This window comes from Buceros rhinoceros, unplaced genomic scaffold, assembly GCF_000710305.1.
Source record: "Buceros rhinoceros silvestris isolate BGI_N320 unplaced genomic scaffold, ASM71030v1 scaffold6587, whole genome shotgun sequence".
Taxonomy (NCBI): Eukaryota; Metazoa; Chordata; class Aves; order Bucerotiformes; family Bucerotidae; genus Buceros; species Buceros rhinoceros.
The window spans coordinates 48,856-69,194 of record NW_010421492.1 but is presented as its reverse complement, the minus strand read 5'-3'; the positions used below and the strand labels follow the sequence as shown (position 1 = coordinate 69,194).

Below are 20,339 nucleotides of genomic sequence, written 5' to 3'. Positions count from 1 at the left end.
CAAGCACGGAGGACCCAGTGCTGAACCGCACTGCTGCCTAACTCTGCTGTGGTGGGAGACGGAACCTGCAGAACAGCAGGTACGAGCATGAATTGTACCTCTTCTTGAATGAGGTTTCAAAACTCATCTCACAAACTCAGTGAACAAAATCCCATGGTTCTTAGATGACCGGTATGGTCTCAAACTCGGTGTATGTACTCAGAGACTGACTATGATCACTTTCTAGTAGGTCACGCAGTGATTCTGTGCAAGAATTATCTCCTGTTATTCATTCCTCTCTGCCACCCACCTCCCAGACCACTTGCCCCTTATTTTTTCCAATAAAAGCTATCATTTATAGCAGAACATTAAACTGCTTTTCTTCTGTACATGGGAAATGCTGTGCTGAGCAAAATGAGGTCAGCTTTATTTCACAAATTCTTGATAAAAACTAGATTTATTTCCTTTAACTGAGATTATTGCCAGAACTGAAAGATAAGCACTGCTAATAGGAGCTTGGCTTTCCACATCCCCACACACACATGCACCTTTCTCAGGGAAACAACGCACGTCAGCAGAGCTGTTTGACCCATTTCAGAAGCAGGTGTCTCTTGAAAGTAAAGACCAGAATCCGAAGTCTCCTCTTCTCCTTTTTCTGCCCCAGCATACTTCAGGTCAAGTTGTGCTGATACACACTTTTAATTAATCGGGCTAACATCAAGCACCAGATACCAAATTGACAGCATGCCTCCGGGATGCTGTTCAGCAGTTACTTGCAAAGCTCACCGCTAAATATCACGAGTGTGATATATCACACACATGCACAGATAGGTGAATTCAGTAAAACCGCTGTTCTTTGAAGGCTTATCAACAACTATGCCTAGAATTTTCTAAGCAGGGAGCAGGACGAGAGCTACCATTTCCAAAACTCGAGAGAAATCATGAAATTAAAACAAGCCAAGCTCCACCGACTGCCTGTGGAACGTAGCCATACAGCCTGCCCATCACGAACTCAGGAAGGGCATTTCTGTGCTGAGCCATAGCTTTGTCAGCATTAACCCTCCACAGCTACTGACAGTAACTTAGGACAACGTTTCTAAGCATGGGATTAAATAAAATGACCAACACTGCATAAAACCGACACGACTGCTGTAGTAACAAGCTTTGGAAACACAAGCCCTCTGCAGGTATGTTTTGCAGTGAACAGGAAGACAAGACTATGACAGATCAGCTCTGGTATAAGAGGGTAATGAAACTGCTCCATTCAAAATCGCAAGTAAGTTCATTTTGGCACAAACACCCTACACAACCTTTAGGAGGACCTACAGACCTGGAGGAACGCAGGCTGGAGAACTCCAGAACTGTAGCCGTATAAAGGTATCGTACCAGTGCATCCTATCAGTGCAGTCCAGTGGGAAAAAAAACAAACTTGTCTTACACGCAATTCCTAGCATTTCTCTGGTCAAATGCATTGCATTAGAGGGAGAATTTAAAATATTGTTACTAAAAAAGTTACATCTATTTATTTGAAGATCAAGCACAAGACATCATGGATTTTTACCTATTCTGGGATTTTCTGTGAAAGCGCGACTCTTTCTTCTGCCTTCTGGTCACAGGGGGTGCAGGGGTGGATGGGAGAGGAGGAGGAGCAGCAGGTGTAGGAGACGGAGGTAGGCCATTGCTTGGTTTACTTTTATGAGTTTTGTCTGCTTCATATTCAAAGGTGCGTTTGGGCTTGGGGACAGGATTCACCGCACTGTTATCTGGGCTTTCGAGGAACAGTTTAGGGCCAGCTGAGTTTGCAGTAACCCCTTGTTTTGTCTTACTGCTTTTCTCAGCCTCAGTAGGTGTTTCTGGTTCACTCCCTAAAATAACACTTCCTCCTTTGCTGTCACTTAGGGTTTCACTCAGTCCCTCCACAGTACTCAGAGTCACAGACTTTTTCCTCCCTGTATCAACGCTGTAACAACTACTTGGTAACTGGGGGAGGCCTCTGCCAGGCTGCTCTTTCAGTGCCTGCTCGATCTTCTGTATTCTGTTGAGCACAGCAGAGGACTCTTTCCTCATGTGGCCCTTGAGGAAAGTGGCAGAAGGCAGCTCGCTCCTGCCTGGTCTCTTTTCAAACCGATGGCAAGAATCCCTGTCCAGCAGTTCCTCCTCCTCCGTTTCTGGGTAAGAGCACTCAGAAAATGTGCGGCTCATTCTTCTGAGCCCTTTGAAATCGAATGTCTTCTCGCTGCAAGGAGAGGTCAGCACACTGGGGCAGCTCTCACTGCCTGACCTCTCCCCAGCATCCCTCTTGTCCACGCATGTGCTCATCCTGGGGGATGGTTCCCGGCGGCACTCCCATTCTGTGATCTTCTGCCTGATGTCCAGCGCCTGGGAGCGGACACTCGCCCGGCTGAGGGAGAGGTTCCTCAAGTTGGTGGCAGTGCCCAAGGACAGAGTGCTCCGGGCAAGCGGATGGCTCCCTATTGCATCCCCATCTCGAGACTCCTTTGGACCCTCCCTTTGGTCCTCAGCCTTGAATACAGACAGCCTTTTATCCAAAGCTCCCACACTGCTGGCTTTAAGAGGATGGCTTGGGGAGTCGGTGTCTGATGGGCTTGTGGAGGTGCTTTGCAGCGTAGATGTGCGGCTGCACCAATCCTTGAGGCGCAGCCTGGAGTTGGAGGCTTTGGTGAGTCGAGCAGAGTGGCAAGAGTCCTCACTATCGCTGAGGGGGTAGGCTGGGCTTCTTCGTGGGGACAAAAGAGGCGGTGGAGAGACTGAGTGACACCTAGAAGCAGAAAGAAATAAAAAAATCAAGTCCTTAGGAAAACTATAGTTATTTGCCAAATGACTTCTGACTGCAGGTAAAGCAGAGATTGTCTGTACACTGCAGAACTACTCCAAAGCATCACTAAGACACCAAATACCATTCAGCCACAGAGTCGGGGGCAGGGGGGTGGCAGCAAGTAACCGATGTCAGTGAGGAGCTGATGAGCAGGGCATTCAGCACACCCAAAGCCAGTTTTCTCACCTCTCTCTGACCCTCAGCTTTTCCAGGTTTCCCAAGTTTCAAGACAGCTCAGATTCTCACAGCAAACCACTGCCTTGAACACATCTACCACCTCCAGCAGAATAGCCCCCTGGCCCCCCAGCTTAAGGAGTCCCTCGGCAGGAAAAGGGGACTGTCAGGGAGAAGATTCCCACTGCAACGAAAATGGGAACAGCTAATCAACAAGGAGCACAGTCTGCTCACTGGTGGCAGTGAGCAAACCAATTTAAAATGATAGCCGTTTTTAATTCTCAGCATCTGAAGCAAAGTACCGCTGTCATCAGACAGTGCAGTGTTTTAGCCAAGCAATTCAAATCCTCAATGTAAACTAAATAAAACAGCAAGGAGAAGTTTGCCTTTGGTCTGATGTTGTGGCTGACAGATTAAGTTCTCCTGACCAAACAGAAATAATTTCTTATCAAAAGAATATTACAGACTGAAAAATCATAGTAGTCTGCCCACAGTATGTGTTGAAGAATATAAACTATACAGAAAACTCTCAGGGTTGCCCTGGAAAAGCCCTCAGAACAAATTTTTGCCATGGCTTGAAAAATCACCTATTGTTACTGCAACAATGTACAAAACCCCAGAGACTCTTAAGATCAAAAAGACAAAGGGAAATTAAACACCACAGTAATCAGCTGGCTTATCACCGCTGAGTCAGCAGTAAGAAAATTAAGCCAAAATCATGTCAAAAAAGGGGGTTTACTGCACTACCACAATACATACAGGCCACAGCAGAAATAATCATGACTCCTTTAACAATTTGCCCTACCAACCTTTCTGTTCTAAACAGTACAGAAAGAAGAGGAAAGACCCCAAAGTAATACCTCACACATGCATTTAAGTTTCTGTTCTGTGAGGACTGTGAAAAACAAGGTTGGTTTTGGTTTGGGTTTTTTTTTTTTATAAAGTGTCCCGTACACACTAAATCCAAATGAAAGCACTCTTTGACCAAAAGAAATCATGGAAGCAAATGTCTCCACTATAGGAAAGGGAGAAAAGATTCAGAAAATCCCCCTCACTATCCGGTTTTCTGCCCAACAGCCAGCCGATACGTACAGGCACAGGTGCCACATTCTGTGCAGTAACCCAAAAGTCCAGAGCACTGGGGTAATTCCTGAAAAAGTTACTACTTTTACAATTTTTCTTCTCCTTCAAACACATCCCCAAACCAAATTATTAGATTTCATCCCAGTTTCCTACAGAGCATCCTGCGCAAGCAAAACCCAGAAGCATCACAAAAGAGAAAAGTTCTGGTCAGCAGACGACAACGATCAAACTATCACAAAAGGGAACTTCGCGCTCTTGCACAGCCCTGTGATAATCACACCTTCCTGGCACAGCAGTTGCACTGCTTGGTGACTTGTTTCTTAATTGTTTTGAGAAAATAAACATGCTCATAGCAGAAGAGATATCTCATGCTAAAGGCATTGGCAAATACTCCACACCAACAACTGCTTCCTTACTTCCTGACAGAAAGGGTGCGTGTCAGAATACGCTCTTTGCAGCCTAGAAGTTAAGTTTCCTGCTATTCGATCAAGCCTCAGACAGGTGTTTTAAGAAATCTCAGAAGACCAAAAAGCACATGACAGATGAGGAGTTTCGTTGTTGCAGAAGAGAGCTTGTAGTGGATTACCTAAAATTACCTTGGACTATGTACCTTTACAGGGTCTGAAGACACAACCTAAATCAGCCTCCTCAGCCTTGGTGCAGTGCCCTCATTCTTCATTATTTCCACCTGTCTTATCCTGATCGCTTCAGTTTAATATCACAAAGTCAAAATTTTATATTATTAACACTCCTTTAGCTTAGATTGGTGGTCGTGTTCTCCTAATTCCTGTACATCGTACGGGCCTGCTCCAGACCTGCGCTGGCATTTATCTCGACGAAGCAGGTTATCACCTGGTGGAAGTGTATTTTACATATAAAGATGACTACAGCCTCCACTGCAGCCTTTGAAGCCACACATTGGCTAAACCCACTGCCAGCATTCAGCTAGGGGATAGGGACAGAGCCTGAGAAGAGGCCACGCGGAATGCTTTAGCGTGTTAAAACTTACTCATTAGACTCTAAATTATAATCTATATTGACAATAGCAATAATAAAATACAAAAAGACTGGAGTAAAGTCAGTAATGGGACAGCAGAGGTGAAGGACATGCTGACAATCCTCTCTGTCTTTGACTTGCTATATAGAAAAGAGAGTAAGCATAGTCCTTCCTCTCTTTACACTCCAAAAAACATCTTTTCAGTTGTTTCTGCTGTCAGAAGAATGTTCATTGACTCATCAGAAGAGGAGGAGAGGAGGGAGAATATAATTTGCATAACCTGCAGCAGTTGCAAAATATTTCTCGTTAGAGAGATTAACAATTCTTGTAAATCCCAGGTCTCCAATAAGGTAACTGCACTTAAGGCTCAATCCTGAAACCCCTCAATTCAGTTACAAAATTCCCCACTCACTTCCACTGTGCAAGACTGGAGCTGCAGAGCAACAGCCCCGCTGGAGGGACATGCTGTTATTATGGCTGTGAGTAGGAGAGGGAGAATTTACACACGTAACTTCCATTGCCCTGCTCTGACCTTCTCCTGAGGCATCAGGAGTGACTCCACAGATCATCCTGTGCTGAGGAAAGACAAGCTGGCAGAAGCTGCTCGGCAATCTTTCAGTTTTGCAAATCCCATCTGCCCTGCTTAAACCAACACTTACAGGATAATAAGACAGTTTTTGGCCCAGGGGATTTCCCACTTCAACATGCTCATGGCTTGGGAGCCCATTTACTCAAAAAAGAGAGGACAAGCGAGGACTGGGTCTTTCCAGGCTTCTGTTGATGAGATCCCATCATTTCACAGTAACACTGGCAGCGGGTGAGCTCACAAAGTCACACAGCACTGGTTTTATTCCTCGGGACTTTCTCCCTACTGTTGCGAGGAAGATATTGCCGCCTTAGTATTTTATTTAGGTTTTCTGCTCATCCCTATTTTGTCTCAGGGCATTGTGCCATTTCATCGGGACCACCTAACCTCTTTCAGAGTACTGGTAATAACGACAGAATCAGCTGTGACCGTAAGCATGTTAGTTCGTGTATTGAGCGGATTTGGCCTGTCACAAGACTAGAGAATTCTTACTGCTCTAGCCAATATTTAAAGAGATCTGAAATAAAAACGGAAATTTCTCCTTGCAAGAGCAGCAAAACTAATTTTTAAAACAGACACTAAAGCTGCCCTGATTTCAGGTAATAGTGAATGTAACTTTAAAATTCTCTGGAGATTTGTAAGGGAGAATGCTGGGAAATGCTCAGCTACTAACTTTCAAATTACTTCATACAACACTACACATTAATAGTATCTTATGATTAATGGTGATCTTCATGTCTTTAAAAAAAAGAACTTCTCTAGCAAAGGATTACACAACAATGATCATGTGAAGCACTAATTCAGATCCCATCGCTAACACCATTGGAAATACTGGAAAGCCCACACCTTTCTGACATCATCTGTCATTCCGGCTACTAAGCAAAAAAAATGGACATGTTCAAACTTCAGGATGAACAATTGAAATTACCTTTATAAGTGAATGCTGAAAACCCCCTAAATCCTGGGGATTTTATTGTGTGCCCAGATGAGATTACCTATGTCCAGATCTTCAACCAGTATGAGCCTCTGAAGGGTTGAAAGGCAAGTGAAATAAGAAACACACAGCAAGATAAAATTTCTTTGATTCTTGGATTTTCCAAAGGCTATTTTCTCCCGTGCAAGTGTAACTTCTCACTGCACTAAAAAGCTATACTTGCACTTTTGTATTCAGACTAAAAATGGATCATGCTATGGGTGCAGACCTGACTTCTACCCCTAATTCAGGATGCAGAAACAAAAATGAGGATGCACATATTTTGAACTGAGCAAGAGGCAAGACAATGTCCACCTGAAAGCAAAGCCTTTAATGGTCACACTGGAACAGAGCACATCAGCAGCACAGAAAGGTCCTTTGAGGAAGGAGCTGCTCCTACTTCATGCCAGCCACCGTCAGCGCAAATACTGGAATCCATCCTTCCCAAAGTAAGGCAAAGTGTGAGGGAAGCACTCCCTGCTCCCCTGTTAAACTGGACTCGAGAGCACCGCGGTCTTTAAGATGCATCCCTACTAACAGCGGATGTAATGGCTTGCTATAGCACTCACCTCCGTTGAGCTTCCACTTGATTTGAATTAGTAGACAGAGGAAAGGTTAAACTGGACTCGAGAGCACCGCGGTCTTTAAGATGCATCCCTACTAACAGCGGATGTAATGGCTTGCTATAGCACTCACCTCCGTTGAGCTTCCACTTGATTTGAATTAGTAGACCGAGGAAAGAAAAAGTGTAGGGACCAGCAGAAGCTCAAATTAGAATCACCATGTTTGTGTCAGTACTTCTGTGACCTGGACAAAACAAGCACTTCTGAAAAGGTCCAGCACAAACAGCAACTTGTCGCTAGTACAGTTCCATCCACCCCAAGGATGGCTGCCAGGAAATCACCCAGCAAACAAACAGAAGAGCACTCTTCTGCCTCTGACAGACACGTGCTTGTGAAAGCTCCTGGTACAAATCAACGCTTTTGCACAAGCAAAACTGAACACACCACTGCAAAACAGCAATCTTCCAGCCGTGCCTCTTCAGGTGCAAAAAAAAAAGTAGAATAATTCGAAGAAGGGAAAAAAACCTTAATGACTTTGATTAAAGCAATGTTGAGGGACACTTCCCCAAAAAACTCCGTCTTCTCTCTGTACAAGCACCAGGAATGATTTCCTCCATGCCTTCCTCCAAGGAGCTATGAGAAGTCCACTTTTAGCTATCAAACACTAGTGGCTTGGCTGCATTTTGAAATGAGTTACAGACCACTGGATAGAAAAGCAAAGATCCAATATCACTTGCTTGTGACACTGTGGCACTCCCTTTCGTTTCCTCACCCCAACTACATCCTCACCATGGGGACAGAAAGGCAGTACCAGCAACTGCTGCAAAGCACTCAGCAAGGCTCAGCGAGGCAGCAACGAACACTCAGGGGACAAATGCAGGTAGTCAGAGTGGCCAAACTGGGTTACTAGGCGATTAGTGTGAGGGTCAAATGTGTAACCACCTCCAAAACACACGGTCTGAAGGGGCTGTGTTGCTTAGCTGAGATGGCCCAAGAGGTATTGATGATACTTTTGAGTTTTGATATTTTCTTTTCAACTATAATTGAGTACCTGGGCTTAGACAATTGCCTTGTACACTACATTAAAGAAGATTAATTGAATCTTCCATTGTATCAGTTATCCCAGGAGTGGAAAAGGACTTAGAAATCAATGTTGTTATTATTCCCTGTAACTAACGATTAAGGGTACATTAAGACCAGACAAAAGAGACCTCCTGCACTCCTGAATTTAAACCCTATTTTGTTTGCCAGTAAACCTTTCTAATATATTCTGCACTCTGCCATAGCATACGGCATTGTCATTTTCTGCACAACTCAAGTAGATTATAACTACAGATAATAATCTTAAAGCTAAATAAGAGCTTACAGTGAGTAAAGGAGGTGAACTTTTCACTCAGTTCTAAGCACACATTAGTAAGGTGGCTTTTTGCTGATTCAACTTGGTGATGACGAGAGTAGTACAACTTGTCATATCTTGCCTCTCGCTTGGAAAGGAACGTGATGTCTGTCGGAGGCAACAGAACAGCCCCTCTTCCACCAGACCTCTCTCAGGGATTATGTGCTCTCACCAGGAGCATGGCTCAAAATCTCGCTTGGAAAGGAACGTGATGTCTGTCGGAGGCAACAGAACAGCCCCTCTTCCACCAGACCTCTCTCAGGGATTATGTGCTCTCCCCAGGAGCATGGCTCAAAATCCCCCAAAATCGGCATTCAGATAACCTCCTCCCTTTACTGTTGACTTTGGGATTGTGACAAAAACAAGACAGAAAATACTTTTCAGGCTGAAAAGCAAATTTGCATTATACGACTACTTGAAATAGGTTCATTCTCATGAACATGTGCTAGCGATGAAAAAGTCCCAGCATTTAGAGTATGAGGTAAGGTGGCTGAACTCCACAAAATATTTAAAGATAGAACAAAAATAAAAGCACCATTTATTTTCTGTTTGTACTTTTTCCCCCCAAGGAATTTTGATACTTTCCAGTTCAATAAAAATTGAGACTATATTAGAACTAGTTACAAAATGACAGGCCACTGGACTGTGAAACAAACAAAAAAAAAGATCAAGCTCTGTGTGCCACTTTTAAAAGCTCTTGTTTCTGTGCTCCCAAGAAGCACTGAGTTGTGGATAACAATTGTGGGATGGATTTGCGAGAGTGCTGTGGTCAGTTCCTGCATATAAACCCCCCCAGAGCTCTGGATCTTCGCAGTCAGTTCATGAAGAGAAGTACGCAGAAATGCAGCTCACTGCAGTTGAACTGTGTTTTTACAGCTTAGAAGCAAAACATCTGATTTACACCAGAGAAATTCAGGACTCATTCTGCCAAAGTAAATTACGAGAAATGGCAACTATGCTCTACAACCATATAAAAAAAAGGGGGGCAAATAAATCAAAGCTGATGAGTCAGATTCTACATACTTGAGTCGACTGGATGTGCAAGGCAAAGACAGCGAGAAAATCCAACAATGACAAACAACCGTAAAATAAAATGTGATCAATCAACACACACGAGGTACACGCCTTTGCCAAGAAATTTGAGGGTGAAGAAGATAACAGGAAATTATCTAGACTGAGAGGGCTAGATTCCCTGCCACTCTAGATTTATATCAGTCGTGTTCTCTGTTACATAGCAAGTACAGGATGGTTTTTAAATAACACCGTGCTAAAGTCTTTTTCACCCACTCTGTTCCAATACAAACGACTACCCAAAGCACAGGAGACTGATTAGCCTGTGCATCAAAAACATCAGAAGTGCACACACAAAAAAAAATTCAAAACCAAGAACTGAAACAGCAGAGAGTGCCACTCTCTCTTTCCCACTGAGGTACAGTGAGTGCACTGGTTTCACAGAGCCATCTCTCATTTTCTCCTCAAAGAAAAAAAACACCAAGATTCAAAGATGAAAAATCAAAGCCTCCCTCACAGCTACTCTTTTCCCGTGACATGTTCTGAATAATAATTTATGCCATAGATATTTCCACTGTTATACCTCCACAGTTACTTTTTTTAATTACGTTCTGGAAATGGTACAAGCACATCTCACATGCTTTCTTGAGACGTTGGGAGTTTTGCTGGAGAGAGAGTGGCAACAAGGCAACCGATCTGAAATCGAGCAGAATGCACTGATTTGTCTATGTAAGAACTGCCAGTCCTTGAAACTCGTTCTTTAGCAACATGCCTAAACATGACTGTTCAAAACCCCAGCTCACATGGAAGCTCTCAGCATTGCTTTTTCAAAGCGCAGGTGACTTTTCAACATGCTTGTTTATCTGCCCTGGAATCTGAAAGCAATAAACTCTACGGAACTAATTCTGCCAGAGCTTTGCAAGTTTTCCACACTTAAATTCACACAGTTTGGGAAGGGTTAAAAATGATTTTTATAATTTGAAATGCTTAGATTTTAACCCATCTGAGGCCATCCTGGGTTTGGCAACCTCCACGTCTGGAATTGTTCTGGAAAAGCTGTTGTAAAGTAGGTTCATCCCTTTTCTGCTCTGACAAGTCAGAAAACTTTACAAGGTCAGTATATACTTTGCTGAAATACTCTATACCCAAAGGGAAAAGAACTGACATCCCCCGTCTCATCACATACAACCCATCCACAGCACACAGCTGCACCGCCTGACATTCACAGACACGCTCTATGTTTCGTGGACACTGTGGTTAGAGGAGCAAAGGAACACAACTATGAGCGAAAGGACATAAAACACACATTCGGAGTCTCCCCTGTATGTGTTGATTGGCCATACAACACATCTGCACTTTAGAGGCTGCATCTTGCCTCTGAAGGAGGAAAGATTTGAAGGTTTACAACCCCGGCCTCTCTTATCAACATAATTTGCTTTAGTGGCTCTGACCTTACGGAATGCAAAATAAATTCCAGCTATGACAGTCAAACATGACCCTTGGTACCTTACAGTATGCACAGATAAAGAAACAATTGAATACTTTCCTTGATTTTAAGAGGGTGTTTTCTTGCCATTTCACTGATGGCCCTTTTTCACTTACTTTCTTTAAATATTTATGAATCCGGGTTTGATTTTCTTCTGGTTTAAGTCAGTACAAATCAAGTTACTAAAAAGAGGTTGCTAAAGATGCAAACTGATGCAAAACTTGTTACAGGAAGAATTAAGGGATTGACCTGGCACAAATGCACGCTTATGAAAAAGTTTCAATTTAAATAAAATTTGCACTGAAAATTAAATTAGGTTTCTATATCTGACTGGTTACTGCATGCTTCGTTCTATTTTGTTTAGCTAAGCAAGCCAAGAAAATAAGGAAATGCGTTGGTCATACCCACAACTGAGTGTCACATGAAAGACTTTGCCAACCAAGAGTTGTTGGGGTTTTTTTTAGTTGAACACAGCTTTAAAAAAATCTTTGATCTATTTATTCACCAACACAAACTGCAAAGAAAAAAAAAAGAAAAAAGACCAAGCTACAACGTGCAGTGCTTGCTATCATACTTATCTAAGAGTCCAGACAAGGCCTGATTTGACTTGACCAAAGGCTGCTGCATCTGGCCCTAATTCAGTTCCACTGAATATTAACACAAGAGCCATCAGCCAGTGCTCAAGCACTGCGCACCCCAGTAGTCAAAGACATGATCTCAAAGAATCTTTCCAGTTCAGACATCAGCCTCTCTCTGCTTTTTAACTGATCACAACTGTCAGCAGGAGCAGAGTTAGGTCAGGGAGAGACACTCCCCATCACCTTCTTCACCATGATCAAGGGTACGTGTAAACGTGTACGTTACTCACCCAGCTGAAATGAGCCTCCCAGACCACGTTTCATCACTGCACCTACAAGCCTAAATTTAGAATCAGGATAATATCTGGAGATTTATATATCCTTTATAAACATTTCATGCTCACAAGACTGTGATTGCTTCTAAAATTGTGGATTTAGTTTTACTCTCTTCTGTTTTATAAGGAGCCGGCCAATACCTTTTTACTTTTTATAATTTATGACAGAATTTGCATGTATTACAACCTGAGGATGGAAATATTTTGCTGCCACCAACATGCAACAGGAATGCTGCACAGTAACAAGGAACTGCAAGTTTTACTTCATTTACAGCAACTAATCTATAACTTAGAGCAACCAAAAGCAAGTAGATGTTTCTTCTGTCACCCACCCTTCCCTTTCAGGACAGGGACAAAAAAAAAAAAAAATCCCCTGTGTCCCCACAGGAAGGTACATAGATAGCATCAGGTAAAGGATCAAGAAAATGAAAACATTATGGAGCAAGTGAGGCAATACCAACATCTGCATAGAAGGCAGCAAGAAAAACAACTAGAAATGTTTATAAGCTCATCAGCTGTGAAAATATTTGCTCTCTAAAGACTGCAAAAACTAACAACAAACTCCTTGCAGTAACTCATGGGCTCTCAACTAATGAATATTTGATGGAAGTCCAGATTCTGACCCTAAGTTACATCTCTCAGAGCCTCACGGAGTTTAGACCGCAACACTGATTTGTTCTTGAAAAGCACAAACCCATCAGATTTCTGCTATTTATTCAGTGGAAAAAATCCTCAAGCTGTCTCATACCCCAGAAAGTAAATTTCTTAGAAAACATATTTATAAAAAACCTGAAAGCAAGCATCAAAACCTACACAACACGCAAAAGCATGCCAGCAGCACTGCATTTATCGCCAGGTTTCCATCTCAGCAGCTGGCCAGCATTTAGAAAAGCACAATCACTGCAAGCCATAGTCAGCCTCGGTGTAAGTAAGTACCGTCTCTCTCTAATGGACTAACACTTTCTGTATAAAACCAAATTTAGCTTAGTATGGCCAAAGTATGCAGCCCAAGTATGCTAGAAAAAAGGGAGTAGTTCCTCATACACCCTGACATCCAGGGGCATATCTGGGGAGGGGAGGAATGAGAGCAAAGGCAGAATGCCTGGGTAGGAATACTGCTGCAGAACTTAAAAAAAAAATCACCTTTATGAATTAAAGAGGAAAAAATGGAATCTCAGACTAGATAAGGAACCTGCATTAGCACAGAGAAGTTAAGTTCTGTCCGAGAGCAAGAGAGGTCGGGGAGGAGGGCAAGAGAGGGGCTGTAAAGATGAGTTTTAGTGTCGCAAAGTCCCTTGTCTTATGCCAAAGCTACAAACTTTGGAAATTAAAGCTACTCTTGCAGTAAGCAGAAGGCTGGTGGCTAGTCCCTGCCTTAACTGAACATTAAAGAGTTCAGTGCCGTGGCACTTTATGCTCATCACTTCTATTTAGCATCTTCCTATCATGCCTTTGACAAGCAAACAACTACCCACCACTGCGACCGCTTCAGCCTACCAAACCCAGACTTACTCAGAAGCTCTTCCCTCCTGGAAAAATGCAGAATGAAGACAGAGAAATAAGGCTCTCAGTCCCTCATGCCCTGCCGTAGCCTCCCTGCGCTTCCTGAACTCTGCCTGCTTCTCTCGCCAAGCAACAAATGACACATGGTCCGAGTGCATTTGTCAAACCTCTGTCCCTTTGTATGCTTTAAGGGAGGAAACTGCCATTAATGTTTAACAAAACTAACAGCAGCAAAGCTTTCTCTGACAGGCTGGCTTTGAAGGGACAGGCGTACAAGAAATCTGGCAATCCAGAAGTTTCCTCCTGGCTGCTCACGGCTTGGAAAAAAGTTTGTTTTGTTGGGTTTTTATTTTAAAGTTGCAGGGAGCAACAGTTTACAATCCACGCCTGAACCTCTGAACTGAGGCGATCCAGCTGCCTGTTGCTAAAGCAATCACAGAAGCTGAATCAGGTACTAAACTACATGCGCACAGAGGCAGAGAACAAGCCTGCCAGACTCAACACGAATCCTGAAACCCACGTGGGTGACAGCACTGTTTGACAGGAAAGGGAGAGGTTAAAAATTCACATTAAAATGCTTTCAGGTCTCTGCCAAGCCTTTCAATCGGACACCGGCTATCTGCCATCTCCCCTGTTTGCCTATGCTAACAGAAAGTGGTTTTCCAAACCAGCAGCAAATCAAGTGCGTAGAGGTTTCGTGTGAGAGCAGTCCGAGCACTGGGCTTTTGTTCAGCTGTCTGTACTGACAAGTCCTCTTTCAGCTGAGCTGCTGCGCAGCCACACCGCTGCTTCCCCGGGGAAGCGTCCCGCTGCACAGAAGAAAAGGTGAGTCAGCTGGAGTTACCTGCACTGTGATTACAGGAGGCTTAACCAGCTCTACCCATACCCGAGCGTTGTCATTACTACCCCACCCCAACGCACAGACCTCCCCCGGACCAGCACTCCACCTGCCCGCCAGCATTAGCTGAGAAAGACCTTCTGAGGCGTTGCTAGCAGGATTCCAAACACAAAGCATTTCTGTGCTACTGCAACTGAATTCTGTCTCAGTTCAAATAGTTTCATTATCTGGAGAAATACAACTTCTGAGAAATTCTGATGCAAAAATGGGCTTATTCTATGAATCCAAAATGCAAAATACCGTTTCCATCTATTAATTGCTGCTAACTGTCATAAATGTGCACTCAGTGTAAAGCCACAGCATTGTGGACAGCCTACGCTGAAGAAGTTCCCTTGCTTCGCAATCCTGACAATCATCTTCTGTAGCTAAGGGGAGAACAAAATAAATCACTCCTTTTGATTTACTGCGGGGTTTTTCCACAGCTCACTCATAATAAAATATTGACACACCTACGCATTAAAGCTTATAATTATGCGCTAATATGACAGTCGTAAGATATTTCCTTCCCCCACCACCCCAACTCTTTTCAATATTGCTTTAATGATGAGCTTCAAGAGCAACATTTGGACACTCTGGACAAAATTCCCATATTTGGATAATAACGAACTTGCAAGATATTTAGGCTCTCAAAAAAAGCAGTCCTCAAAGAAACATTCCCATTGACCACAACAGATTTTTATAAATTGGCTTAATAAATAAAGTAATAAAAATTAATAAAAAGAGTGATATTTGACTATTAGGAACATCGTAGCTTTTACAATTGTTATACTTAGTTCTACTTTCAAGACTGAAGTTTATCCTCCAAGACACCTACAGCTCACTGCCTGCTGTTCAGCAGCTCCAGTGGGTGGATGTTTATTACTTGCCCGTGTGGCACATCCCTTTTCCATTGTTTGTGCTGGGACAAGTTTAGAATAGAATGGCAGGGATGCCAAAGCATGCCAGCGCTCAACACCACTTCCAACCCGATCTGCAGCTCCCTGCTATGATCAAAGCCAGTTCACCTCATTTTCTCTGTCTGAAATTTTCCACCTATGCCAGCTGGTCTCCCTGGCAGCTGCAATACAGGGACTTTTTACCTCTGATATCTCAAGTGGATAGAATTGAACTGTAACTCTGTGAGCTACTCACCTCAATCACAGTCTTTACTAGTGTATTTGAAACAGCAAAGCTCTCCCAATACAACCCTCCTGTGCACATACTGCACTGCTGTCAGGTAGCCCTGGCACAGCTGACCAAGAGTGGTACCCACAGTCAGGTATGGCAAAAACTGATGCTGCCTGGTCCGGCCAAAGAGATCAAAGCATTTCATTGATGTTGGTTCAACCCACACTCCTATCCCAAAGTGTCCAACAAATAAACAGGACCTCCGCTGCTTTTTTCCTCTACACCATTCACTTCTGGGCACAGACCAATTTTACTGCAGCCTACCTAACACCCTTCTGAGTTCCTTGTTGAACTTTGTACAGCGAAGAGCATCTTCCTCATTTCTACACCTAGCATAAAGGTATTACTGCAGTACAGAGACTGGATAAGCACAGTGCAAGTTATTTGCATATTCCTCCTCTCTGCTTTTTATAATGGTGTTAAAGTCATGTTTTGAGACAGAACACAGAAAAAATGAAGACATTGGCACATTATTGTGTAAGGTAGCGTAGAACGGCCCCTCGGAACAGGACAATATACCCATGCAAGAATCGCCTGGAGAGCTGGACAAAACGCTACAGCAAGGACAGAGGGGTATGTCAAGAGATACTTGAAGCATTTGAGGAAAGACCCTGCACAGTTTGTGTGGCTTTCTGCCCACCTCACTAAGATGACATCCTAAGTCTAGAGCTTTGCCCCTTTGTTCAACCAGTCAGTTCATAAAGATTCTTTAATCCAATGGTTGTCTAAACTTTCCCAGTCAAAGCATACCGAGGTTGCCCTGGCCGGACTGCAGATTTAAGTGAGGGGTAACTGTCAGTCCTGGAATGAGCGCAGCTTGTCCTGTGTGAAGGCCACCGGCGGAATCAGTCCGCGTTGCTTTGTCAGGGCTGTGGCTGAGAACAGACTACTTCTGATACAGATACGTAAATGTCTTGGCTGCAGGTGAGTTTTTTTACTTGCATACCAAAGCAATATTCCAAAGCAAAGTTGCCCCAAAAAAACTTCTTGTCTTCAAAACACTGCCTTTGCTCAGTGTAAACTGGAGGGAAAGGGAGCAGTTACTGATTCTACCCTTGTTTCTACCCTTGTTTCACTGTACTAACTCACGAGTGAAAGCTATCTGTTATTTACAGGCATCTGCACTGCAGTCACACCACAGCTTCTGATGGACTGGAACTCTATCAAGAGAGTGTTTCCCAGCCACAAGTAAACATGCACAGATTTGCAAGGGCACCTGTTTTCTGATCTAAAGAGAACAGAATCCCTCAGGATTGCCAGGCTTGGGGACTTAAGGTGTCCTTGGCTACAGTTTCCCCCTAGCTGTGAAAGATAAAGTAGATCTACTTTGTAAATGACTTTAATGCTACAGAAAGGAGGACAAATAAGCAAAGCAACAGAGATGAGCCTTGTACTTTACATTCAGCCCTTTCACACTTGCTGCCTGAGACCTGTGACACGAGGGGGTCTCTGCCCGCCATCTGTCAAGGCAGATACAGTAGAGAAAATGTGACATATGCCAATACAATACACACACTGGACATTGACAATAGAGAAAGACTGACATAGACGTGTAGCCAAGAAATTTAGTCCAAACCTCCTGAAGCCTACACAGTGCCTTCCACACAGGTCCTTCCTTGGAATCCTTTTCATCACAGCCAGCCAGCAAGCAGCAACAGCTCGACAAAAACATGCCAGAGGCAGACCTTTTCTCATACCTCAGTTCCTTCAATCCTTACAAAAAACTTAATTCAGCCCAGCAAAGCTCTGCCTGTGTCAGAATAGAGGTAACTTACCTTTGAACAGAGATCTTGTTCCAAGCACAGACAAACCTTTCTCGGAATCTACAAAGCCTACAGCTCACCACTTACCTATCCAGAGTGTCCTGAGGTGCTTTACTCCCTCCAGCCCTGCTGGTCACACCGGAATTCTTGTTGGCAGTCATGGTCATTTCTGCTTTCTAGAAATGCGGATATCTGTAAGAAGAAAAGAAAATTAAGCTTCAGCAAGAGCAAATAACAACCTTTAACACTGTTAGAAGTACATGCTGCGTAAAGGCAGAACTCGGGGCTGCTTTTCCTTCTGCAAAATGCGGTCAGCCTAGCTATGATTCTGAAGAACTAAACCCTGCCTCTGCTGCTGCTCTTTCACATCACTAAGGGAGATATTTTATGGGAATTTGGTTTACTTTTCAGGTTCTGGCATGTCTGATGATCAGAGCTTGACATTAAGTTCACAAAACTTCGGTGTGGTTCTTCCATCCACCAGTATACTTGAAGAACCCAGTAACTGCACTGTGTGATATGTGCAAATACCATAGTTATGACTGGCATTTTGGCCACACAAAAGCTTTTCCAAGGAATGAAGAAATTTCTCCATTTTAAAGAGCAGCTCTGTTATGGAAATATTTTCTAATAGTGAAATATATTCAATAGCAAATATGTCGAATATAATTTTCAAATCTGCTTGTGATATGAAAATACATACAAACAGTTTTCTCTATTGTCCCCAAGACACTTTAATAAAACTGTCTTAGGACACCTTTAAGACCTTGGACAACATAAAGAATCATTACTAATTCCTGTAAAGCTGTTTTATTTAATTTCAGCCATGGTATATCCAGTCAAATGCCCCAAAGATGGGCCTTACTTCTATAACATTATTGCATAAAGGCCAAAAAACCAGACTAGTACCGCGATTTATTTTGCCTTCATCCCATTATCTTAATAGGATATCCCAAGGATGTTTGGTAACCTCAAACATCATCACCCACTGTTGACTATATCTCATGTTTTTCTGGTGTAGAGCACAGCCCTTACATTTCCCCATCATTGTAATCACTTGAGAAATACTTCGCAAAATGAGGGAGAAAGGCATTTTCATGTCATGATAAGATATCTAAAATGCCAGCAGAGTCCCTTATGAAGGGGGATGGAAGGGCACTTATTCCACCTGATGCTACAAGAGTTATTTACCGAGGATTCCGTGGCTCTGCCAGCAAGCGCTCTGGGTGGTTTCCGAGATGCTCCATAGTTCATAGGCTAAAAAAATCTACGACAGTTCACAGCACTGATACCCAGAGTCTGACCAGAACTACCAATTTTTATGACCATTAATGGCACGGCTAATGTAAAAATAAGGAGTATTACAAAACTTCTTGTTTGCTCAAACCCACAGTAGAGTCCAGACTGCTGGAGAAGCCAACTGTAACATGATGCTGAAGAGCAAGCTCGGTACTGTCAACACACAAAATCCTTGTCCTAACAGATCCATCGTGGTGAAGATGACGTTCTCTAAACCATTTCATTCCAAACAGCGCTGCCACAAATAAGGTCAGAAAATGTCGTCGGATTGCAGCTCCAGAGGCAGAGTCAATCATGCTGAGCACAGACTCCAGGTCTACTTGTCCTCCTCCGTTTGTCTTGTGTGTATCAATTTTCCCTGATTAAGTGGAGATTTGTTTTTTCCCCAGTTGGTAACATTTTACCTACACTGAAGCTCCCCAAATACCCCTACTGTCGGTTGTTATTGCTAGAGGTGGGGCAGGCGGAAAGGAGGACTTAGTGGAAAAGCAAGCAAAGCAGCAAAACGAGAAATAAACCAAGGATTGATTGAAATGTTACTCCCAAATCCAGGGAGGTTAGAGGCAGGTTAGATCATTAGCCACGCTTATTCAGCATTCAGGTTCAGGCACGCTTTGCTAGGAGATGATGTGACCTTCAGTTCGCTCTGACACGGAGTTCTGCAGTCTTAGGAAAGCTGTATAGAAGCAAGATCCTCAAATTCAGTACCAGAGAATAAACGCCATCACCCACATTCTAGCATCTAGTTGAGTGGCCCGTTTTCCAGGAGCTGCTCCTATTTTTCCTACTCCAGAAATCTATGGTTTAATCTCTCTAAATACCATGGCTCTACTAATGAACTTTACGACCTAGCTCACACGCAAGCAGTAAGCACATGTTTCTAGAGAACTCAAACTTACTGAAGAACATGGTGGGGGCCAGACATGTGGCAATCACCAACGGTAAACACACCAGTAAGAGAAAAGCCATTCCTCACCAGCTTCTGCGGTCACCAGAACCGCCCTCTCCTGTCTGCCACAGTTGCCTTCCCCCAAACTGCATCTCTCAGGGCAATGAGCACCTGTTCTGAGCACAGTGGTTTTCTGGTTCAGGTTCTCTTCGTGTTTATGAAGCTCTTGTCTGCTGCCTCCCTCTCCTTCAACATTCTAAGCCATAACAAATAAAATCAAGCCCCCTGTGCTCCCAGGATGATAAACCCAGCAAGGTGCAAAGAGGCTGCGGTCTATGCCCTGCCTGCCTAAGCTTTTAATTTTCCCAGATACTTCAAGAAAAATGGATCTGTGACACTGTGGTGATCGGACGTGAGCCTTCACTGAAGGAGACAAACTCCTGCTGTCCAGCAAAGCAGGTGTGACTCTGTGAGTATGGGAAGTGTCCAGACTCTGGGTAGCTGCTCATTCAATACACAAGCCAAAATTCAAATCCAAACTCAAGTTTCTGAGTCCCTAATTCACGGGTAGAAGCCTCATCCCACACACACACATATACAGGCATATAGTGACTGCAGGAGACTAGCAGTTCCCAGACTCCTGCGGTTTCTCTAGAGAATTGACTCCAGGGGGAAGAGGGGGAAAAAAAAAAGAAAGAAAGAGGGGAGAGAAGAAAGGACGGGGAGAATATTGGCAGCTATACCAGAATCACAACAACATAAACTAAGCACAAACTATTTCTTACTGCTTTGTTAACAAAAATTATAGTAGCTATAGCAACGG

General features: G+C 43.5%; 1 protein-coding gene across 1 annotated transcript in view; it reads right to left on the bottom strand.

Moving 5' to 3' along the window:
• The window catches only part of ST5 (suppression of tumorigenicity 5), a gene marked incomplete at its 3' end in the record, with an annotated part of 77,440 nt that extends 59,945 nt beyond the window's left edge, over positions 1-17,495 (bottom strand). The window contains exons 1-2 of the mRNA XM_010139674.1: positions 17,416-17,495; positions 1,541-2,758 (exon numbers count right to left, since the gene is read on the bottom strand). Of these exons, the coding sequence (XP_010137976.1) occupies positions 1,541-2,758; positions 17,416-17,495 (1,298 nt within the window). The remainder of the gene's footprint in view (positions 1-1,540; positions 2,759-17,415) is intronic.
• Positions 17,496-20,339: the final 2,844 nt, after the last annotated feature.